Raw genomic sequence first — 26,053 nt, forward strand, 5'->3', positions numbered from 1 at the left:
TAAAACTTAAGAATATATAAAAAAATATTGGAAGCTGGGAAATCAGATTGACAATATGCTTCTCAATAGCATCAATGAATAAAAAAGACAATGGAGCAATATTTTCAAACTGTAAAGGAAAAGAAAATCAAACCTAGTATTGATGTCCAGCTAAATTATAGCACGTATACTCATTCATTTATTCAGCAAATATTTACTGCACTGCAGCTATGTGCCAAACGCAATGAATAACACAATGAATTAAACAGACCCAAATATCTTATTCCATGCCTCTGCCGTTGTAGATGTTGTTTCACCAACCTGTGATTGTCTCTAGTTTTCCCAACCAGTTTGGAAAGCCATGCTTACACCTTTCCTTTCCCTACTGTCCTAGGCTCATTGCTAGAGCTTAAAAATGGTGAGCCGAGCAGGTGGCCAAGGCTGGAGCTTTCTCTGGACCATCTTGGCATGGCAATCTTAACTAAAGAACTATGGCTAACCCTGGGAGTAAACCTAAAAAGAGATAACTGTGGCTTGTGTTGGGAACTTAATCATTCACCACCACGGACAATGTTGCTTGGGCTTGTGGAGGAGGTTTCAGCAGTAACTTCATAAGGCAAATATACAGATGTTACTATGGTCTAAATCCAGAGTCACTGATGAAACTTCTTCTTTCTACTTCCTCTCTTTATGGGACACATAAGCACGACTTATTATTTGCTCTCACTTTTCCCTTCCTTGTTTTACAAGAAAGGGTTTTATATAGACCATATACAAGTGTAGAAATAGTATGTCTTCAGTTAAATAAATGTTTCTATTTTTTAAGTTAGTTCATTTTTTCAACAGTGTAACCAAGATCTCGATTTTTAAAAAGTTTTAACATTTGAATTGTTTTTACTATTTTTATACTTCACATTATCCACATAAATGATAATTAGTCGATTTTTTAAATATACCATCATTAATATACCAAAAAAAGATTTAATGAGTGCCTTCTATATGTCAGGCACTTAACCAGACTAAGAGATATACAGTATTCCATTATCTACATACTAGGAATTCATAGTAAAAAAAATTAACAACAACAATAATGATAATCATAATAAAAGAAAGATACCCAGCTTTCTCAAAACTATCACTTCAGCTGTGGGAAACAACACTAGACAATAATAAAAATTAAATACATAATATGTCAGAGAGTAATAAGTGTGATGAGACAAATCAGGTGTGTAATCAGTAATAAGTGTAATGAGACAAATCAGATAATGAACAAAGGATCTCACAAAAATTATGGTGAAAAGAAAAATTCCACATTATTTAAAATACAATTCCTTAGGCCCTAATCTGGATTTTGCAATACTAGAGTATAATTATACTCCATATGAACCTTCCCAGACCTGTGGGGATATGAAGTGCTTTTTTGTGGTTTTTCTTCTATTTCAAGTGGGACTTTATATTGTGTTTGTCCTTTTATATCTTTATTTAAAAATGATAGCTATAATGTAGCTTATGTATTACTAAAATTTTACTATAAAAACACCAGGACACTACCTAACAAGATTCATTAAACAGATTTAGAACAGAAAAGGCATATAATTGAGTTGAAATGTCTTAAAAGCAAAAGGGTCCAGGATGATTAAGGATGGATTATGTAAGTCTGGTTACTTAGTTTTTATTTCTATTTTCATAACTATTAGCTGTTTATATTTGGGCCCATCAAGAAATTTGAGGGCTGCAGTTTCCTCAGTAGTAATATAAGGTGGTCTTTAAAATCTACTGTAGCACTGAAATTGATGAATATTTGAACATTATGTAATATCTAATTCTGTAGATGAGATGCACTATTAACACTATATCATAATCCACTATTTTTCCTTTCTACTAATAAATGAGCTGGCTGAATATTTGCTATAAGTGCTTGAAGATTATTAGACTGTGTGACCAAAAAAACCAACCATCTGAACTATGGAAGCATTTTAATTTAAAAACTTTTTTTGTTTGTTTTTGCGGTACGCGGGCCTCTCACTGTTGTGGCCTCTCCCGTTGTGGAGCGCAGGCTCAGCAGCCATGGCTCACGGGCCTAGCCGCTCAGCGGCATGTGGGATCTTTCCCGGACCGGGGCACGAACCCATGTCCCCTGCATCGGCAGGCTGACTCTCAACCCCTGTGCCACCAGGGAAGCCCTTTAAAACAATTTTGAAGCTATGAAAAAGGTTAAAATGCAGAAACATACAGAGAATATATAAACAATTAACCATGTATTTATTAATAAAATGATCAATATTTTATATTCTGGTTAGATGTCTTTTAAAAAGAGATAAAATTTTACAGATTAATGGAACCCCACAATCTACCTCTTTCCTGATACATTTCCTTTTCCCTCATCGCAGGGAGGGACTACACATAGGATGTGTTTTTTATCTTTTCCTAAATATGGTTTCATACTTTTTCAACATATATTTGAATACATAGAAGTTATGCTGCTTGAAAAAGAAAAAAACTATCTTCTTCTAAAATACCAACTTTTTGCTATGTTAAAAATAATTTTTATACAACTGAGTTTTTTTTGTTTTTTTTTTTTCTCTAAGCAATTGCACCTAAGTGGGCCTGGCATTGTGTTGATGTAGAATGTGTATAATACATGAGTTACAACAAGAGTTTCTTTCCATTATTTGTCTATATTTATTGCTTCATATATGGGCATAATATCCTCATGCTATCAACTAATAATGGCTAAGAATCTGCTTTATGTTGAAGGTAGCATTTTAAAGTGGAGAAAACACGCATTTTCTGAAGATTTACACTACTATGTATGGCAATACTTCATTTGCTGCATTCTCTAAGGCACTGAGAAGCCACAGATCTAGTTAAATACACAGATTAATCAGTGCTTCTCTTTTCAGTATAACCTAATTTCCCATTTTTAATAGATTTCACCAGAAAATAAAATTATGTTTTTTTTTTAATGTCAAGAAATATACTCATTTAATGTTAGTGTTAGGGGAGAGTTAGCCTAGTGTAGCATTTATAGATAAAATTGATGGCTTATTATGTGCTTTGACTTTTTACTATCTCAAAACAATAAATTTTATTTTCATGCTTCAAAAGTTTTATTTTCTAATCTTGACCAAAATGTCCAATTCTATAGTTGACTTGGGGGAACTTTATTATGTTTCCAGTCCAAGAAAATATTTTCCTTCTTCACTTCCATTACAGAGCCACTGTGTCAGATAGCCAATATAATTTATTTATTTTCCAAGGAGATCTAGTTGAACTTATTCTTAGTCTAATATATGTACCTGTCACGTTATTTGTACTATATGGCATAATGAAATGCTCTTCCCACTCTACCACTAAAAGCTCCTACTCTATCTTGGGTTGTGGTTTTGCTAATTAAGCATTATTTAATTATTTATTAAGATAGTTTGGTTTACAAGGAACAGTTTTTTGAAGTTGAAATGATATTAAATACCTTTGTATATAGCAATTTTTTGACTACTGTTGTTTTGCATTCATCTAATTAGAACTGTCAAATATAGAACACATTATAAAATAATTTTATATTAACTAAAAATAATAAGATTTTAGATGCTTTTGAGTCAATTAGAATCACTTTGTAAACAAAGGTGGTTTCAAAACATACATTTGTTAAAAAAAGAAAAATTTATAAAAAGTTTTATAAAAAGAAAAATTTATAAGAGGTTTTAATTTTTCTTTGAAATATTTTGTTACATATTACAGCATTGCTATTATTAACGCTGGCAATAATAAAATTGATAATTTTAAACATTATAATCCATAAAATAATATATAGACATCCAGAGCATGTCAGTGAGGCAGACTAAGTAATTTTATGAGCCTAATACAATTCTCAGATCAGCTACCCAAAATAGAATTATTACTGAGTGTTCAAATATATTAAGAATAGTTGAGAAAATTCATACCTGAGCTATTTATTTTTATCAAATCTTTTTTGATGTCTCTAATATGCAAGTTAATATGGTTAATATATGTTCACATTAGCAAGTTTTCTTTTGCAGAATTAGGGGTCCACAAATAATGAATAGCATATATCATTCTTAAAAAATCCATAAACTCATAAGATGAAACTTGACTAAAACCTGCACTCAAGTGAGTTCTCCTTCAATACATCCAACTTCAGGGTCTCAACATCCTTGCTTTTTAGACAACTCACACTTGTGTTCTTGGAAGTCTATATCCTAGTCTCTTAAGTGGTACTACCAGGATAGACTATGTAGGATCACTGGAAGTAAACGTGAATTTCTGCAGCTGCGAGAAGCCATGGAGAAGTCACAGCTATTAATGGAACATGCGGGGACAACCCTATGCAAAACAGATAATCAGAAAAAAATTTCAATCTCCCAGAAGACTCTTCTCTAGGCCTAGCTGATTATCTTTCATCTCATTTCATTCTCACAAGACCATTATCTATTAAGTTATCTGCGATAAGTTGCTAACTAGATGAAAAGTCCAGGATTTCAGCTTATCTGGAGTACTCACTTCACACAAGAAGACAAATAAAGATAGAAAAGATTTCAGACATTCAAAGCAATTCCCAGTGGTGCAGTCTCAAGATTTGGAAAGCTATTTTTGAGCATGTGGGACTTCTTGAAATCTCTGTCAAAATACTAAGTAGTAACTTTTGCATGAACACATATAAAACCTTGTCTCATTTTCTCACTTGACAAAAGTACTGATTATCTTTCAAATTCCATTTTACACTTTTATTTATATTCTTTTGAGATTGCATGCAAACTATCTCATATGTAATTACTGATACCAGTTTGCGTCATTATGCATAGGCACACTAAACCACACACAAACTGGAAATAGAAGCAAATGTAAGGAAATCAAAGCAGAGGAGTGCACAATACTTCTGAAACATTAAAATTTATCAAGTTATTATCTGGTTATACAAAATGATACTAAAATATAGTAAACTACAACTACTTTATTGCCAGTTGCTTTTTTTCTAATTTATTTTATCCAAGTATAGTTGATTTACAGTGTTGTGTTAATTCTGCTGTACAGCAAAGTGATTCAGTTATACATATACATACACACATGATTTTTCATTTTCTTTTCCATTATGGTTTATCACAGAATATTTTTTTAATTTTTATTTTTTTAATTAAAAAATTTTTTATTGGAGTATAGTTGATTAACAATGTTGTGTTAATTTCAGGTGTATAGCAAAGCGATTTAGTTATACATATACATGTATCTATTCTTTCTCAAATTCTTTGCCCCTTAGATTGTTAAAGAATATTGAACAGAGTTCCCTGTGCTATACAGTAGGTCCTTGTTGGTTATCTATTTTAAATATAGCAGTGTGTACATGTCAGCCAGTTGCTTTTAACAGCAATATGACTGATCAGCTACTGACAGACAAAAATGAAGCACTCATAAGCATGAAGTTTGATTTATTGCTAGAACTCATTGCCTTTTATAACTGTCTGACAATGGGTTAATTTATCCTCTATAAGGGAGCTCCACAAAGTGAAGGATTTTTTTTGGGGGGGGGTCACTGTAACGTTCCCACAGTCTAGACTAGTATTTATTGAATTGATGTATAAGCATTATTGAGTCAGTTACTCAGTAGAAAGATGTATCATACTTTCCGGATCAGCAAGAAAGGCATTTTGCCCATCCTGACAAAATGTCATGCCACTACTTACATTTACTGACAGAGAGCTAATAAAAAATCAAGGCCAACTCCAAAATTAATTACCAACTCTCACTCATTGAGCAATCCCAATTAAAACAAAGTTTCATTCTTTGCTTGTCTTAATTTCTAGCAAATCAGCTGTGGACTCTACATTTTCATCTCCCACATACTCAGTGTCCTGTAAGTCCTCTCAGCCTAACACTATGAAAACATCTGCTAATCACATTTCTAGTTAGCAAAATGCCTTATTCTCTTCTGCTGGCCTTTTTATTATTATAAAAATCAGATTCATACTAAAATTTTTTATTTGGACTTCCAATATTTTTCTTGTTTTTTTTAACATCATTATTGGAGTTTAATTGCTGTACAATGGTGTGTTACTTTCTGCTTTATAACAAAGTGAATCAGATATACATATACATTTATCCCCATATCTCCTCCCTCTTGCATCTCCCTCCCATGCCCCCATCCCACCCCTCTAGGTGGTCACAAAGCATAGAGCTGATCTCCCTGAGCTATGCAGCTGCTTCCCATTACCTATGTATTTTACATTTGGTAGTATATATAAGTCCATGCCACTCTCTCACTTCGTCCCAGCTTACCCTTACCCCGCCTTGTGTCCTCAGGTCTATTGTCTGCGTCTTTATTCCTGTCCTGCCCCCAGCTTCTTCAGAACAATTTTTTTTCAGATTCCATATATATGTGTTAGCATATGGTATTTGTTTTTCTTTTTCTGACTTATTTCACTCTGTATCAGATCATCTAGGGCCATCCACCTCACTACAAATAACTCAATTTCATTTCTTTTTATGGCTGAGTAATATTCCATGGTACATATGTGCCACATCTTCTTTATCCATTCATCTGTCAATGGACACTTAGGTTACTTCCATGTCCTGGCTATTCTAAATAGAGCTGCAATGAACATTGTGGTACATGACTCTTTTTGCATTATGGTTTTCTCAGGGTATATGCCCAGTAATGGGATTGCTGGGTCGTATGGTAGTTCTGTTTTTAGTTTTTAAGGAAACTCCATACTGTTCTCCATGGTGGTTGTATCAATTTATATTCCCACCAACAGTGCAAGAGTGTTCCCTTTTCTCCACACCCTCTCCAGCATTTATTGTTTGTAGATTTTTTGATGATGGCCATTCTGACAGGTATGAGGTGATACCTCATTGTAGTTTTGATTTGCGTTTCTCTAATGATTAATGATGTTGAACATTCTTTCATGTGTTTGTTGGCAGTCTGTATATCTTCTTTGGAAAAATGTCTATTTAGGTCTTCTGCCCATTTTTGGATTAGGTTGTTTGTTTTTTTGGTATTGAGCTGCATGAGCTGCTTGTAAATTTTGGAGATTAATCCTTTGTCAGTTGCTTCATTTGCAAATATTTTCTCCCATTCTGAGGGTTGTCTTTTGGTCTTGTTTATGGTTTCCTTTGCTGTGCAAAAGCTTTTAAGTTTCATTAGGTCCCATTTGTTTATTTTTGTTTTAATTTCCATTTCTCTAGGAGGTGGGTAAAAAAAGATATTGCTGTGATTTATGTCAAAGAGTGTTCTTCTTATGTTTTCCTCTAAGAGTTTTAGAGTGTCTGGCCTTACATTTAAGTCTTTAATCCATTTTGAGCTTATTTTTGTGTATACTGTTAGGGAGTGTTCTAATTTCATTCTTTTACATGTAGCTGTCCAGTATTCCCAGCACCACTTATTGAAGAGGCTATCTTTTCTCCATTGTATATTCTTACCTCCTTTATCAAAGATTAGGTGACCATATGTGCATGGGTTTATCTCTGGGCTTTCTCTCCTGTTCCATTGATTTACATTTCTGGTTTTTCTGTCAGTACCATACTGTCTGGATTACTGTAGCTTTGTAATATAGTCTGAAGTCCGGAAGCCTGATTCCTCCAGCTCCGTTTTTCTTTCTCAAGATTGCTTTGGCTATTCAGGGTCTTTTGTATTTCCATACAAATTGTGAAATTTTTTGTTTTAGTTAAAAAAAAAAGCTGTGGGCTTCCCTGGTGGTGCAGTGGTTGGGAGTCTGCCTGCCGATGCAGGGGACATGGGTTCGAGCCCTGGTCTGGGAAGATCCCGCATGCTGCAGAGCAGCTAGCCCCGTGAGCTACAATTACTGAGCCTGCGCATCTGGAGCCTGTGCTCCACAACAAGAGAGGCCGCGATAGTGAGAGGCCCGTGCACCGTGATGAGGAGTGGCCCCCACTTGCTGCAACTAGAGAAAGCCCTCGCACAGAAACGAAGACCCAACAAAGCCATAAATAAATAAATAAAATTTAAAAAAAATAGGAAAAGAAATCTGAATGAAGTATGGTCTTAAAAAAAAAGAATAAATAGCCTTTAAAAAAAAAAAGCTGTAACAAGCAATGAACTAAAAAAAAAATTCATCATTTTACATTTCTTTGAAAACATTCCATTATATATTTGCTTAATATTCATCTCAGTAACAGTTCATTTTTCTCTCAATATAAACAATAACATTCAAGAATATTTTATTAACATATAAAGATGAGAAAACCAGTATTAACGTGTTGTGACATAAGATCTTGTAAAGACAACAAGCACTTAAGCAGTGAACATTTTCTTCATCTCTGCCTTCTTGCTCCCTTTTTTCCCCAATGTACACTTAATCATCAAATCCTTCTGATTTTGTCACATAAATTTCTCTCCAATTACCAGTGTAGCAGCACTGATTCAGGTCATTATATTTCACTTGAAATAAAACAACAGCTTTTACTCTATGCTGTCCCTTATTTTGTACCACGATAGTGATTACTTGACGCCTCTGTTTTGGCTCTTTATGTGTCTTCCCACTTCTCTCAAGGTAAAGTCCAATTTCTTTGGACTAGTTCAGATGGCCCTTCATGATTTCAGTCCCTCATATCTCCACTATGATCTCTTCCTTCTCTCCTGAACTATGATTCAGGAGAGGTCCAGATATACTGCATTATTTTCGGTTCTCCAAATGTTATCAAGCTGGCTTTGTATCCAGGCACTTGTTAATTTCATCCAAGTCCCTTGATCTGGGTAACTTCTCTTCACCCCTCTGGTATCAGTTTGCTAGTACTTCTTCCATCAGCATTCCTTACCTCCCAAAGTCATCTTAGGTTCCCCTCCAATGTTTTCCCATTATACCTTATATTCACACTTATAATACTTATCAAACTGTATTGTAGTTTGATATCTGCTTGGTTGCCTATCTCTTTGTTTGTTCTAAATGCTCTGAAGGCAAGAACTATCCTCTCACCCTCCCATCCTCACTCCTTTGGCAACTCAAATGCTTGACAGAGCCTTTCATCTTTAATCTGAACTTAGTACATATTTTGTTGATTACATGAAATAATTCTTTCTTATTAATGACTTATTTATAAATTGACATGAAATATAGAATATAGATTTAAGTATTGTTTTAAAATAAAGCTTAATCCCATTTTGTCTAGTCTCATTTATTTAAGGCAAAGCAAATCCCTATTCTTATAATGGTATTTTTAATTTATAAACTTATTTTATTTGTCTGGAGAGGGAGCAGCAAGAGGTGAGTAGACATTACAGCCCTTCATGATAGAGCCCTGTGCTGCCTATCCAATCTCATCTCCAAAAAAACCCCACCTCTCTTTATATTCTAATAATTCATAGAATTACATCTAGTTTTATAGCAGTAAAGTATAAAAGTTAAGAAGAGAGCTTTTAGAATTAAACAAAAAAGGTTAATAATCTAGTTCCCCAGTGACCTCTCTCTCTGTAGAGCATGTGTTATACAGCTTAAATTCTGTAAGATTATTTCTGCATCTAAACAACAGTTATAATACCAAATTTACAGAATTTTTGGTATTTAATATTATATTTGAATATTTTCCTAATTTACATTTTTTTCTGAAACCAATTATTCTATTTTTTCATTTATCATTAAAATTTTAAAAAAGATATTAATATGATATCATAATTGAACAATTTATAAAATTAAATTTTAAAGCTAAAAGTTTATAAAAATTTAAAATTTTAATTTATAAAATTAAAAGTTGAGGAAAAGATATCCAGAAACAGAAAAGCCTTGTATAAAATATATACATGCATTGTTGATGGGAAAGCAGATATATTCTCAAATATAGAAGAGATTAAAGGAAATAAAAATATAATATTCAAATATGTTGACATAAGTTTATAAACATAGAAGTGTATAATTTAATTAAAATATGAATGGCAACTGAAGTTAATACAAAAAGAGATAGAAAATTTCAACAGAAAATTACTACAAGAGAAATTAGGAAAAAAGGTAGAGTCTATCAGAAGAAGGAGGAGGAGGAGGAGGGGGAGAAGGAGGAAACAGAAGAAAAATACAAAGATAAAGGCACATGGCTCAGATGGTATTCAGCTGAATTACACTTGCCAGACTCTAAGCCAGATGACTTGAGTTCAAATCCAGCTTAGTCTTTCATTTAATTCTATGATCTTGGATGAGTTACTTAACCCCATGGTTTCTTTAGCCTTAAGATAGAAATAACAATAGTATCTACCTCACTGTGTTGTTTTAAGAGTTAAACATGATGATATATGTAAAGCACCTAGAATAGTGTCAGACTGTATGGTATTGATATATATATATATATATATATACACACACACACATGAAGGACAGCTCAGCTATTAAAAATAAGTGATGCCTATGATATTCAAACTATTACCTTCAAATTTCTACTCAACTTCTTGCTTCCATCTTTTCAGAAATGGTTTCTTTAATTTGAAGTACGCTATAGCAACTTAAGCACTTTGTGATATTTTGCATTTCTTGTTTGAACTTTTTAAAACAGAATAGAAACTTGGAAAAGCCAGCAATCTATAATCAAGCTATCATACAGCAGTAGTTATTGTATGTAACTTTATTAACATTTTATTGAAATCTGTCATGTTCAACATTTATTATTCAAAGGTAAATATTGTTCCAGCTATTTTAGTTAAAATATTTTAACTCTGAAAAGTAGTCAGGTTTTTGGTATAGAAATAGTGTAAAAATAAGTATGACTTCATATTTTAAAACAACTTAAGAAACTTAAAGAAATACAACTGAAAATGATAAAGCTAAACAAATATTAATTTATATTTAGAAATGAAAAGAATAAGAAATAGTTATCAATTCAAGACAACTCTGACATTCATTCTTGAAATCTGAGGGAATGTTCACTGAGGAGTTGTGTTTTAAGGTAGTCGTGCTCCTTTGTAAAGCACTGAATTAGCCATCAGAATTACCAAATGCAAGTTTTAGTTTACACATACCACAATTAAGTAACTTTTAATATCTCATTAATAGGTTTCTTATATAAAAAAAAAGCTCTTAGAAATATATATAAATGTAAGCCTAAGGAGCTGTGTATATCTTGCCCAGAAGAACCAAAGAAAATATTTGCAGTTGGGTTAGTTCTCAGTCCATGGTATAAATCTTGAAATTCAACAGTGGACTGAGAACAATATTTTAATAATCACTGGTTTTGGAAATGCATGAATCCAGGCATAACTAGAGGATGCACCTCCAGTTGGAACTTAATGGTTACCTATTATAACATGTAAATATCAAATCCATTCATTCCACAAATGGTATTGAGCACCATATGCCAAGCTCTGTTCTTAAATCAGTATTTATATTACTGTTTTTCATATTGAGATCATATAGGAATGTTAGTATAAGAAAAAGCCAAAAGATGAAAATGGAATCTGATCTTAGTCTCTTTATTATAGTCTGAAAATATAAAACAGTGGTTCTCAAAACGTGGCCCCAAACCAACATCACACAGGAAGTTGTTAAAAATACAAATTCTTGAGCCACACCCCAGACCCACTATACCAGACTCTGGGGGTCGGTCACAGCAACTGTTTTAACAAGCACTATGGATGATTCTGATGCTCACTCAAATTTGGGAACCACTGATATAAGACAAAGAAAACTGTGTTAAGTTTATGAATAGATACAGTACATAAATAGATTATAAATCCATATACAAATTTGTACTCAAACAAGCAACTTGCATGGTGTTAAAAGCCGAAAAAAAGAAAATGACTGTTAATCCCAACTCCATTTTTCATTTAAAGTTTTGATCATTTTTTTTCCTGAAAAGTAGTTGAAAGAGTGACTATTTTCGGGCTTCCCTGGTGATGCAGTGGTTAAGAATCTGCCTGCCAACGCAGGGGACACGGGTCCGAGCCCTGGTCTGGAAAGATCCCACATTCCATGGAGCAACTAAGCCCGTGCGCAACTACTGAGCCTGCGCTCTAGAGCACGCGAGCCACAGCTATTGAAGCCCGCGCGCCTAAGACCTGTGCTCCACAAGAGAAGCCACTGCAATGAGAAGCCCGTGCACCACAGCGAACAGTAGACCCCACTCGCCGCAACTAGAGAAAGCCCACAGCAACGAAGACCCAACTCAGCCAAAAAACAAAACACAAACAAACAAAATAAGTGACTATTTTCCATTGAACTCTACACTCCCAGTCATTTAAGACACTGAATATATATATTGGTCTATTGGATAGTTTCTTTGACAGGATAAAGTCTTGGAATCCATAATAACCATGTATCTATAGGTTTATAGGTTGTAAAAGAAACAATTTAGACATTTAAAAATTGTTCTTTCATCCAAGGAAATATATCAGTCAGTCTTCTTTTCTTTATAAAATATTGATTCAAGTGGACAGCCAGGATAGGCTTAGGTAGATTTAATTAAATTTGTAATCAGTTGACCTTGGAATAATATTAAACCTATATACAATCTTTTTTTCCTTCCTATTTCCCTCTTAAAAAAGCAACACTGATTTTTTTTTTAAGTTGAAGTACATTTAATTTGTTTGAATAAGATAAAATACTACTGACAACATCTCATGGTTTAGTATAGTGGTTCTCAAATGTTTTGACCTCAGGATGCTTTGCACTCTTAAAAATTATTGAGGTCTCAAAACAATTTTTTTATGTGGGCAATATTTACTGATATTTGATGAATCAGAAACTAAAACAGAAAATTTGTTAATTAATTTTAAAGATGATAAACTCGGGGGAATTCCCTGGCGGTCCAGTGGTTAGGACTCCACACTTCCACTGCTGAGGGCGTGGGTTCAATCCCTGGTCGGGGAGCTAAGATCCCACAAGTCTCGCTAGTTATGTAAGCAGCCAACTGTTTTGGAGACTTCTTAACCTCCTTCATGTTCTTATTAGTGAAATTAGAGATCCTTTTTCTAGGAACATCAATGAAATGATCTTCAATATTATTACAAAAGTTGCGTTTTTTAACATTGTGGGTTTCAGATGCCATAATCTCTTAAAAACCGGCGCCTCATGGTACCGCGGCGCCTCCGCCTAGCCCAGGCGCTGACCGACTGCGCCCCGGCAGCCCAGACTATCCCTCGGGTCCCTGGCCGAGCCCACTCAGGGTCATTCAAACGCGGCCGCACGCGCGGCCCGCCGGGATAGCCTAAAGCAACACTGATTTGTCAGTATCTGGTATTTTAAAAATTTAGGGCTTTTTAATCTTTAAAAATTTTATTTACAAGTACAAATACCTCCACCACCAACACACACACACACACACACACAAACACAAACTCACGTATTCTTCCCTTAGTTTCCATGACATTGGCAGATTTTTCTACCTCTCAGTTCTTTCTTTTTCACTGGACCTTCTATCATCACTGTCTTCATACAGTACATTTATGTCTACATCTTTGCTAGCTTCGGTTCTCATGTCTAATCCTTCTGACCTATAAATTTACACATTCAAGGGGAAGTGTTCACTCAAATTCTAGTAACAGGGGCTTCCCTGGTTGTGCAGTGGTTGAGAGTCCGCCTGATGCAGGGGACACGGGTTCGTCCCCCGGTCCGGGAAGATCCCACATGCCACAAAGCGGCTGGGCCCGTGAGCCATGGCCGCTGGGCCTGCGCATCCGGAGCCTGTGCTCCGCAACGGGAGAGGCCACAACAGTGAGAGGCCCGCGTACCGCAAAAAAAATTAAAAAATTCTAGTAACATGTTTCTAACTACGGTAACTTTTGTTTGATGTTCCTCTATCAACTCAAATTTAACAAGACCAATTTGAAAACATGAGTATATTTGCAAACTTTGATTCAATATCTTATTTCTGGCAATAATTTAATACTTTTTCACTCCAAAAGTCTCTTTGAGGTTGCTCATTTTCCACTACATTCAGGGTCAAGAAAAAGGAAAATTCTAATTAATTTTCCTTAGCAGTATTACTACACAAAATGAAATCTGTACAAAAGGCCACAGACTCAGAAAAACTCCTCAGAAAGTACTTGGAATTTTCCAAGACAAAATACCCTTATTTCACAAAGCCTTCTATATCAAAGGTCTGTAGGTCATCCAGGTTTTTAAATTTACTGTGCTTATTCCTCCTAGTAGATACATTGTGATGTTAGTATTTATAGAAATAAAGGGAATATGTTCAGTGCCCTTCACTTAGAATATCGAGACAATGTCATTTTTTTACCAACTGGCTTATGGCTTATTTCTTTTCTGGAGCCAAAAAGACCATTTACAAAATGGCTTCTCTACATTTCTCTATACCCTTACTCTCTTCTTCATCTATATATTTGATAATTTCTTGAGCATTCATGGAAGAAATTGAAGTAAACAGCAGAGAACATAAGGTCATTATACTCTTAAAAACTGTTTCTCAAATTTAAATCAATATTCAAGTTCTGTCCATTTCAAAATTTTCTTAATTCATTTTTTCTTTCTCTCCCCCTTCACTACTCTAATTTAAATCTTACTCAAACTTACTTCAAACATGCCTAATTGTGGCCTTGCCTCTATTGTAATATCATTCAATGTACTATGTATGATATGATCAGATTAATCTATCTATAGAAGATGTCATTTTACTCATGACTTAAGACTATAAAATCAATTCAGATGATCTGTCAATTTGCCACAGATTTCCCTGGACTTGGCATTAAATGCTCTTTGTCAAATGGTTCTGCCAAACACCTATCTCAATAAAATCTGTCCAATGGCCTTAAGTCAATTATGTACATTATTCTAATGTACATAATTCTAATATTATTGTTATATTCTAATATTATTATATTATCTAATAATATAATTATTATTATTCATAATAATAGAATATTCTATTCTATTCACTTCTATCTTATTCTACCATTTTCCTTCAGCATCTGTAGACTGTGCCATAGAAACTAATACTTCATACAAGATGCTAAAGCATAAAAAGCCATCTCTGCAAATTTTTCTGCTTCTTCTATCAGTGCATTAAATTAGGTACTAGCTGTATTAATAACCATAGTTACAATGCGTATGGTCATCTATGTAATACCATAAATTTATAAAATTTTAATTACTATGATCTATTAAAACATCAACCTTTTAATAAACAATAATAAGCAATGAATTATTTAATAAAATAAAAAATATGTTTTAAATGGAAGGAGAAATAAACTCTAGCTCAATCATTATAGTAGCACGCATGAAGACCAAAATAAAATTTATAATAAATTCATCCAGTAATCAATTTTACCAAAACGTGTATTTGTGATTAGCGATTTCTTAATTAGCCATTATTAACAATAACTATTTATGAAGATAAACCTACCTATAGAAACTAACAAGTCTCTACTTTGCTGATCATGTCACTTAACCACTATGTCACAGTATTAACTGCTCCCATTCATGTTACTATGGAATTTTGGACATGCTCCTACTATAGCACTTTTGTTAACAGGACATTGAGGACAATACTTTTTTAAAATATTGGTATTCACTAGATGATTAATTTACTAAAAGTTTTGTTGACTGACTGGGTAAGCATGTGGGTATGATAATTCTAAGCATTTTAATATAACAAGATTTAAGAAGACAGGACACTGTGAATTAAAATATTTTATTCAATAAAATATCCCACTTTCCAAAGATGACAGTCAAAAAGTCACATTCATTGTGCATGTCTTAGGCGGAATATAAAAAGGAAACTGTATAAAAGTCTAAAATCCTTTATTATCAGAACCTATAGTGTGTATGTTAAATGGAGTCAAATGATGTTTGTGTTGCTTGGTATATCCAGATAATTTAGAAATAGTTTTGCTTGTTTCTTAATTCCTTAGATACTAAGGAAAGCAGACATTCAAATAACCTTTTTCTCTTCCCTGTTAAGCAATAAATGAAGCAAACAATTGGGAGGCTAGTAGCTGTCTAAGGAGATTAAACAATTGCTTATGAGCCTAAAAAGTACAACTTAAGGACATTAAGATTTTGAGAAAACTTTTTTTCCACACTAATTTTTTAACTTCACATGAAATATCTGTTCTCTTTTTAAGTTTTTTAAAGCGGTGATTCCAGAATTCCAGTGCTTTTTTATAGATCGACTGCAGCAACTTTTAAGAAAAGTGTATAAGCCAATACTCTAATTCTGAGACAATTTCCCTCATTATATTTAAATAAAGACCCTACAGTTTAACCAAAAGGGTCAGCTAATTTTACCAGAAAGGTGGAGGAATGTTGGGTTCAGTTTACCAACCCCATCTAGCCAGGGATTTAATAATATACTAGTGATTTTATAATCTTACTTAATTTAAGAATAAGTAATAAAGTTTCTAACAGTTTGTGGATTAAAAACAAAGTCTGGGCTTCCCTGGTGGCGCGGTGGTTGAGAGTCTGCCTGCCGATGCAGGGGACACGGGTTTGTGCCCCGGTCCGGGAAGATCTGATCCCACATGCCGCAGAGCGGCTGGGCCCGTGAGCCATGGCCGCTGAGCCTGCGCGTCCGGTGCCTGTGCTCCGCAACGGGAGAGGCCACAACAGTGAGAGGCCCGCGTACCGCAAAAAAAAAAAAAAAAAAAAAAAAAAAAGTCGGACGCTTTACAACTGAATTTGCCATGAGTCTTAAAGGATCAAATTTGCTTCTCAGACTTCATCGAATCAGAAGTGTGTTGTACACTTTAGGTCATGTTTGATATTAAAAGGGGAAGTACTTTTCATTAGATAATCTAGATAATTTATGGATAGAAGAAATTAGATATATAGGCTCAAAATAAAAATATAGGGTAAAATAACGATTTTAAAATAATAAAATATGTAACATAAATTAATAATCCCTTGAACAAAACTTAAGTCTCATAGTGAAAGACATAAATACTAATTATTAGAGAAGAAAATCCATTTTTAAAATTTATGTTGCTTAGGTTACATTCCTAACATAGTTTATTTAAACATCATCCAAGTTATGTTGGTTACAGTCAAAAGCTCATAGATTCAAGATTCTAAGCTTGGGACATGAAAAAGGCCATATGCTGTCATATAAAATCTTCATTACAATGATCATCAATCAGAATTCAAGAGTGATTATTTTAATCACTGGTGTCTGATTGTGTGTTAAAACAATGTTGATAAACAAATGTACATACCTGAGGAAGAAGTAATCTAAATTTTTAAAGATAATATAACCTTATTTTACTTAATGACTTTGTGTCCTATTATTAAACAGGGGATATTCTTAAAGAATTATGTCAATTTCATTGTATCTAAAATGCTTCTGCCCTATCATCCTCAATTTTGGTATGCAAGGGGATCTTCAAAAGAAATGATGTCTATTGAGGCCATTTTGCATGGGTTAAGTGTAGAGAATATGGCAGTGGGGAAAAGAGTAGTGTTTATACATGATCTTTCTGTTCCTACACCATATCTACGAACATTTCCTTTCCATTCATATTGGCAGAACAGCAGAAGGCCATTACTCTTTATTGAGACACCCACAAAAGATATATCAAAGTTTCTCTTCCATGGCAAGATGTAGTATCTTAGTAAAATTATTAATAAATAGAGTATTACAAAAAAAGCACTCCACGAAAAAATAATACTTGTTTCTAAATATAGAAGAAAATTCTAGTAAAATAAATAATGCTAAGTCAAGTAAAGAGTTAGCTTCAGAAATTGTGTAAGAGAAAGGATTGTTTTCTGGACCATGGTTTATAACACTAGAAATATGTTTTCCTCTAGTGCATAGCATGAATCTCACAAACTTGGGAAGAATAGTGTTAGCAGCAGACTTAGCGATCTGATCAGGAAGGCTTTAAAATAAGACTCAAAGTGGAAGAGAAAAATGTGAATCAGTAAAATGGATATTATGGAGGACAGCAGGTTTGAAATAAAAATAAGACGTAGTGAAAAAAATGTCTAGAAATTATTTTGTGAAAATCATGGCTTGGAATAATACTTAGGCCCAGGTTATACAGTGTACTAAATAAAACTGAAATAAAAATAGTAGATATGTTAAGGTCTTAAGATGCACTTAAAAAAACTGTTACACAACCCAGGCAGATGAGTGCAAGAATTGCCACAGATGTTTGTGCAGAGAGTGCCTTGCACAAGGGAACCTGGCATGTGGGATAAATGGGGGATGTATTCCACTCCACACTTTGACTGCCTGACAGGTATCATTATCTTTAACTTCCCAGGTAGGAGACTAGGTTTGGTATGTTCAGAAACCTGTTCAAGGTTACATAGCTAAAAATGATAAGGCTAGATTGGCTAGAATCAGAAACCAGATGTGTCAGGAATTTATAATTTTTGCAAAACACAGTAAGGGGAAATTTATACACATATATGCATGCATATATAATGTATTCTAAAGTAGCAGAGTAGGGGGAAATTACCTAACTAATTTGTTCACAAGGATGAACACAGACTGGGAAATGTGTGACACTGCATATCAGGGAGTTATATACTAGTTTTATGATCAGGAAACATAAAGACAGGAATTTAGCAGAGATGTTCATATCAGGAAAGGAAAATCTAAGAGAAACTGTCATTGGAAAATAGCATAGCAATCCTAGCAAAAAAAATTATAGAAGGTAGTGTATTAATAACTAGTACAAGATATGGATGAGAAGGAAGGGCTTTAATTAGGTGGATCCCTCTTAGGAGGAAGTCTAATTCTGCTAAAATCGCTCCAGTTGAGGGGGAGGACAGAGATGGTAATCATTCTGTTAAATTTGACTCATGGAGAAGGTGACTTGCATACATAATTGAGACTTTGGGAACAAAGGTTTAGAAGACTGTTAGAGTAAAAGAAAGGAATGGTGAGTAGGGTTGGGTAAATTAATTCGGCAGATTAAAACAGGCAGCCCTTCAGCATACAGGAAGCAAAGGGCAGTTACACAGACACTCCAAAGAAATATAGCTGAGGAAGAAAGTGAGAAACTAAAGATGAAATTCTGACTCTATTGTTGCAAAAAAAACCTATAACCAGAAAAAAGGAAAAGACACCTAAATAAAATGATTCAATTTTACAAATAGCAATTTGGTATTAGGTTCGTAGTTTTTTGAAAACATAGGGTAATAAAAGATGAATGTGAATGACCAAAATGTAGTAAGGACTTGGAAATGAATGTGAGGTGTCTAAAGTCAAGAATGTGCTAAGATGCTCCAAATATAAAAGATCTAAAAATATTAACTGTGTTGAGAAAAGAAAAAGAAAGGGATAAGCCCATAAACCAAGGGAGACTGCTGATCTTTCTTTTTTCTATCTTCTCTATCAAGAAAAATTATCATTAAATTAGAATGAGTACAACAAACAATTTTGATATGGATTTGGGATTTACTCAGATTTACTTAGGGACCAAAGTAAATGAGAGTAATAGAGCAAGTTTCCAAATGATCCACTCCTGTCTACCATGTCTGTGACCTGTGAATACTTAGACAAGAAGGATAAGAATATTCAACTTACAATGCATCTTAATTTTAATGGTGTATCTTACATAGTCTTTTATTATAACTTTGTTAACAAGATTTAAAAAACATTGGTCTTATGATAGTAACACTGAGTGGATTGCTGATGGTTGACCAATCTTTCTCCAAGCAAATTCTGTCCTTTCTGCTATCCAAACTCAAAATGTTATTGTGTGATTTAGCTAAGGAAGTGGAAAACACATTTTACAAATCTATGGATAATACAAAGATGTGAAAGAGAGCTAATAGCTTATGTGGTAATCAAATAAATCTTCAAAAACGTTTTGTTATGCTGAAATAGTCACTCCAGATAACCTACTATGTAACAGGAAATAATGTAAAGACCTACATTTAAATTTCAAAAATATCATTTATACCAACGAAGGATAACTGAGTTTAACAGTGGTTCATTTGAAAAAGCTATGATATTCTTACACAATCTATAATCTTCAGCTACCTTAGGAAAACATATTTCATTGTTTCTTCTCATTTTACCAAAACATTTCTATTCTACAGACACATTAAATTAGCTTTTAAAAATCCTATATATAGTTTGAACCTCTTAGAATAAAAATATGTAGAATTTCTAGCTTAGGAAACAAGACAGAATTATGCAGTATAGGTAAGTGTGAGAACATCTTAAATAAGTTTCTTTCACAGAAATTATATCATGTAATTTCTATAGCACATGTAATGATGAAGGATTTCAGAAAGCTCACTTTAATATGTCTCCTGTCATAGTGAAAAATGTATAAATTAATTTCAAAGATTTGTAAATAATTTGGAACAGTCCTGGGTAAGGTAATATTATCTTTGATATAGAAAAATATATTCTGGAATTCATGCAAACTGATTAAAACTTTATAGCAACACACCATAGTAACAAGGTCTTCACAGAGGATCACACACACACAAAAGAAGACAATTAAATTCCTCACCTGCCTAATACCCAAACGGTATGCAACGATCCGATCTACTGCATCAGGATTCATCTGAGTCCACTGTAGACTGTAGGAGTAAACACGGTGTCTGTTCTGCCACACAGGATTGTAGGTATCGTAATAGAATTCTGGAGCATAGGCTTTTCCTAAAAACAGAAAGAGTCCTTACATTTAAATGACATGTTACAGTTAAACATACTTACTTATTTTTTACGCCCTTTTATTACTTTCTACTTCATGTTCCATAAGTAATTCTTGTATTTAAAAAGTCACATGATTAAAATCTAATCAATTTCTGGAGAATTTGAGAAGAGATGCAAGAAGATTTCCTGGTTGGTTGTATAAGCAGTGTAAGAGGAAGAGAAGAATCAAGGATGACTGCAAGTTTTTTGGTCTAAGCAACCAGAAGAATGAAGTTTCCATCAACTGATATGTAAAGCTATGGGAGGATCAAATTTGCGGGGAGAAGAATAGGAAATTATTTTTGAACAATTTGAATGATCTAAATGGAGCCATTAAGTGGGATACACTTGACTAGAATTCAGGAGATGCCAGGGTTGGAGATATAATATTGCTAGCTGTAGGCATATAGATAAGAGTTTAAATTTAAGCCATGAAACTAATGAGATCACCAAGGGAGTTTGTGTGGATAAAGGCTAAGGTCTGACCACTGGGGCAATCCAAGGTTAAGAGATATGGGAGGAGATAACAAAGCCCACAAAGGCCTGAGACAGAACAACCAGTGAACAGGAGGAAAATTTAAAATGTGGCATCCTAGAAATCAAAAGAAGTATATCAGTGAGATAGGGGTATAGGATTAAGAGACACAAACTACTATGCATAAAGTAAGCAACAAGGATATACTGTACAGCACAGGGAAATAGACCATCATTTTATAATAACTTTAAATGGAATATAATCTATAAAAATATTGAATCATTATGTTGTATACCTGAGGCTAATATAGTATTGTAAATCAACTATACTTCTAGAAAAAATAAATAAATAATAAAAAAGAAGTATATCAGCAAGTAAATGATCAACTCTGTCAAAAAAAAATCAGTGAAGATGACAATTTGTGTTTATATTATCCATGTCTTTGGTCACTAAACTGAAATTAACCAAAAAAAACCTTAACAACACAAGAACTTTGGTCAATAACAAAAAAGGCTTTTATTTAGATTTTACGGATATGTGAGGTATACATAGTGTATGTAACATACATAAACCATCTCAGTTTTTGTCTTTTAATTACCTAATAGAAAAATGCACAGACCATGGGAATTATATGCCCAACTTTAAAAAATTAATTAATTAATTAATTAATTAATTTTTGGCTGCATTGGATCTTCATTGTTGCGTGCGGGCTTTCTCTAGTTGAGGTGAGCAGGGGCTACTATTCATGGTGTTGCACGGGCTTCTCATTGTGGTGGCATCTCTTGTTGCCGATCATAGGCTGTAGGTGTGCAGGCTTCAGTAGTTGTAGTGTGTTGGCTCAGTAGTTGTGGCACTCGGGCTTTAGAACACAAGCTCAGCAGTTGTGGCACATGGGCTTAGTTGCCCCCAGGCATGTGGGATCTTACTGGACCAGGTAATTGATCCTGTGTCCCCTGCACTAGCAGGCAGATTCTTAACCACTGCACCACCAGGGAAGTATCCCAACTTTTTGATATTCTGAAATATAGATTTTTTTCACACCATCTATTTTTTACCAATAATACATTTATTTATCAAATCAATATTTAGTTAGAGCCTATTGAATGCCAAGTAGTGTTCTGGGAAATGAACGAGGAGGTATGGCCTCTGTCTTCCGGGAAATTGCTTACATTTTCTCCAACTTTTCAAATAGCTTTGCAATTTTTACTGGATTATGATTTAATAAGTTGTACATTATTCAACAGATTGTTTTTTGAAATTAGGTTAAATATTAAATGTCCTCCTGGGGTTTTCCTCCTGGGTTCCTTTATGCAGGAATATATCTTACCTGTTTTTTTCTTTTTCTTCATCATTAGTCATCTATCATCTAGGGATTGCAGAAGAGTTGATTCATAAGAATTTATAACATATAGTTAAAGTATGAATGTTGAACACTAAGAATGAAAGTGATGGTCTCTATTACCCTGGTGAGGTTCACTAGGAAAAAGTGTCAGATGAACTGAATTTAATTTTTGACAAATTTACTAGTAAAATTAAATACATTGAATTAAATATCTGAATTTTAGTAACATTTGGAGAAGTCTCCTATATCAACACTGTGTGCATTAAAAAATGTTCTATGAATATTCATTCAGTTTTCTTGAAAATGGATTATCAACTCTATACAAACAATCTTGCATAGAAGGAGGTCTCTGGAAAAGAGCCATCACATTCATTTTATTTCTTCTATATCTTGTATGATATTTTTATTATTACTAACTAAATGATAGCACAAATTCATGTTCACAACACTTAGCAAAATTTAGATGAGAGGAACACAATATACTGAATGAAGGAATCAATATCCAAAACATCATTGACAACCTGTATCTGAGACCAAATTTCCCAAACTGTTATTAAGGAGGTACATTTAGTAGTAGCCTAGATAAAGAGCCAGGAGTTTTGATTAAAAATAAGCATCCAAGGGGCTTCCCTGGTGGCGCAGTGGTTGAGAGTCCACCTGCTGATGCAGGGGACACAGGTTCATGCCCCAGTCCGGGAAGGTCCCACATGGCGCGGAGCGGCTGGGCCCGTGAGCCATGGCCACTGAGCCTGTGCTCCACAACGGGAGAGGCCACAACAGTGAGAGGCCTGCGTACTGAAAAAAAAAAAAAAAGCATCCAAAACCTATAAATGAAGTAATGAGGTTTTTAAGTGAGAAATGTCAACTTAGAGTGTTTTCATTAGGCATTAGTGTCTAGATTGAATTGAGGAGATAAAGAGTCTCAATGGTTGGTTTTTCATTTTGCTTATAGTTTTTTTTTTTTTTTGAGGGGCACAGGGAGAAGAGGGGCTTGCTTTTGTTTTTTAGCCAAGAGGGAAATACAAGTGGTATTAGATTTAGTTCTAAGTATCAGTTTTTTCATAAAATGAATGATACATTCAAATAGAAATGAGAAGAGAATAGTCTATTTAGCATGGAAAAGGAAAAAAAAAATCTCTCAAAAACTGGCAAGTGAAGTTTTCTGAGACTTGAAACTCCATCACAGGCTAAATTTTAACAGATCTATGAAATAAGATGAATGCCAGTGAGTGGCTATTAAAGGATACATATTTTGTCTTAGAAATGTTCTAGCAATCCTCTCTGAATATGGATGATTTTCCCTTCACTAGAGGTATTTAGTCAATACCTAACTGCCATTTAGCAGGGTCGAGATAGGTGAGTGACTGTCCACAAAATGGCCATTAAGGTAAGGCACGGTCTCAAATCTCTAGGGTTCTATGAAACATTTGCCTACTGTTTCTTGTATTATTTCAATTGTTTTAAGCACACTTATTTATAAATTCCATTTAATGTTTCTATTATCTGTCTTCTAATCCTGCTTTTTGTTGACTGCCAGAAGGGTAAACTAGCTGCACGTCATAAATGCAAATTGTCATAATACTAGAACTGATTGTTTATCTAAATAAATACTTTTCAGGTTATTGAAGCAGTTTGACACTGAATTTAAAAAAAATTCTTATGACCTTGTGAAAACACGAATTTGTTTATCAAAATCTATTTTCAAGGTTGTGAAAAATTAAGCTACAATTTAACCCTCATTTGAATATTCTAAATAGATCCAATTTTACAATAAAATTCTATCTTCATCTTTGTTTTTAATTACAGATTGTTACAAAGGCTTTTCAATGTAGTTTTGAAAGTACTTAATTTTATTTGCATTGACATTCTGCATTACATATGAGTGACATCATATGTAATATTTTTCATGAAATATTAGATTGGAAAAAGAAATAGAGATGACCAGTTCCACTGTCTCATATGACAGATATATTTTGGGACAGAATAGATATGGGGATGATATATGGATGTTGATATAAAGTTGTATTTTAGTTGAATAATTGTACCACCTTAGAATTAAAGATGAGAAAAGCTTTTTTAGCTGGTGCATAAATAATATTGATTAGTAACAAATAATTACTGATAAGAAATGATTTTGTGTAGTTATAGTTAAATATAAATATGCTTGCTACGTCTCAGAGCACACTTTGTACTAAACCTCTTTTGGATAAACTTGATAAAGGAAAAATGCTTTCTGACTTTGAGAAATCTATCTTAAAAGTAAAAAAAACCCCCACAAATTTGTTCTCTGATTTCAGAGCCAATCATATTTAATATTTATACACTTGTTTTGTAAGAAGCACATAGTATACATAGTAATACTAAGGAAATGCCCTTATAATAATCTTAGGCTGTAACAACGAAACATGACATCTGTTGGTTCATAATTTTTCTTGTTTTATCCTTCAGGCATTTTTTTTGTCCTTCTAGCAAGCACGCCAAAAATTTTTTTCATTCTCTTTTATAGTCTACTTTTATTTTTATGCAACATTGTTCGAGTTTAACTCATTTTAAACTAACTGACCTAGAACTATATTCATTATCTAAATTAGCAGATAATTTTTAAATATGTATGATTATCTACAGATTTTGGATTTTAAAATATTCTTAAAATATATATAGAGAAAAATTTAATTGTTCAAAATTTAAAAAATTTATATAAAAGTACATTTATTCTATTTTGCAAATATCTTCTCAAAAGTGAGTAAATTGAGTTTTCAAAATATTATTTTATGCATAAACCTCAAAGTAAAAGATATATTAAGAATATATGACATGTCACTTTCCTAGTGTAAAAATGTTAGATTAAAGTATAACAAAAATCTTTCTTACATGCATTCCTAAGCTTGCAAGCAGAAAGGGATTTGTTTCTTAGGGGTCAAAAAAACAAAGAACTGAAAATCAGACACTGAATAGGAGTTTAGGGAGAAAAGGAGTGTTGCTGGTGTTTGTATCCTTGGGAGCTGGAATTTTAAGCCCATAGGAGATGAGGTTAATGGGCCAATTAAGATGAGATGTTAGAAATGAGGTACCACATAACAGCAAGATCAGTAAAAACAGCAATCTCAGTAAAAACAGCAATCTCAGTACTGTATAAATGAGTCAGTAAACTTTTCTCCATATTGCGTTTCACTTGCCTACATTCTAGTGACTCAGCTTGCCAGTGACTGAAAGTTCCTAAAACTCTAGTTTTATCCTAACACATTTTGACTCCTTAAACTGAAATGCTTTCTTGGTGTAATTTCTACCTGATTATCAATTCTTACCTTTTGGTACCCAAATCACAACTATCCTTCCTTTCTCTAATTACTCTTTCTTCAATGATAAATATTTATACTACCATACTTAACATTTAATTAGGAAAACACATTGTAATACTATACCAATATATAAGTACTCCTGAAAATATTTTCTGTATGATCATTTTTGTTTTTCTGATTAGAGGCCCTTTCCCAGATTTAGACATAATGTAATTGGGGCCAATAGAGTGGACTGAACAATGTAAAGCAACTAACACCTTGTTGTTTTAGAATAATATTGATGTTTCAATTTTCACACACATACATTTGTTTTTAAAAAATCAGAATTGTGGTATAATAGATAATATCTCTAAATAAAGCCAGTTTTAATTTAATTATAGCCATTAAATAAATTTA

The 26,053-nt window shown here is 33.5% G+C and overlaps 1 protein-coding gene across 5 annotated transcripts in view; it reads right to left on the reverse strand.

Annotated features, from left to right (window-relative positions):
- The window catches only part of MDGA2 (MAM domain containing glycosylphosphatidylinositol anchor 2), an 823,345-nt gene that overhangs the window by 61,155 nt on the left and 736,137 nt on the right, over positions 1-26,053 (reverse strand). For all 5 annotated transcript variants that reach the window (XR_014293890.1, XM_082618922.1, XM_082618923.1 and 2 more), the window contains one exon: positions 20,357-20,505. Coding sequence is in view for 4 of the 5 variants with exons in the window: in XM_082618922.1 (XP_082475048.1) it covers positions 20,357-20,505 (149 nt within the window). In the remaining variant the exon portion in view is untranslated. The remainder of the gene's footprint in view (positions 1-20,356; positions 20,506-26,053) is intronic.

This window comes from Mesoplodon mirus, assembly GCF_964341445.2.
Source record: "Mesoplodon mirus genome assembly, chromosome: 4".
Lineage (NCBI taxonomy): Eukaryota > Metazoa > Chordata > Mammalia > Artiodactyla > Ziphiidae > Mesoplodon > Mesoplodon mirus.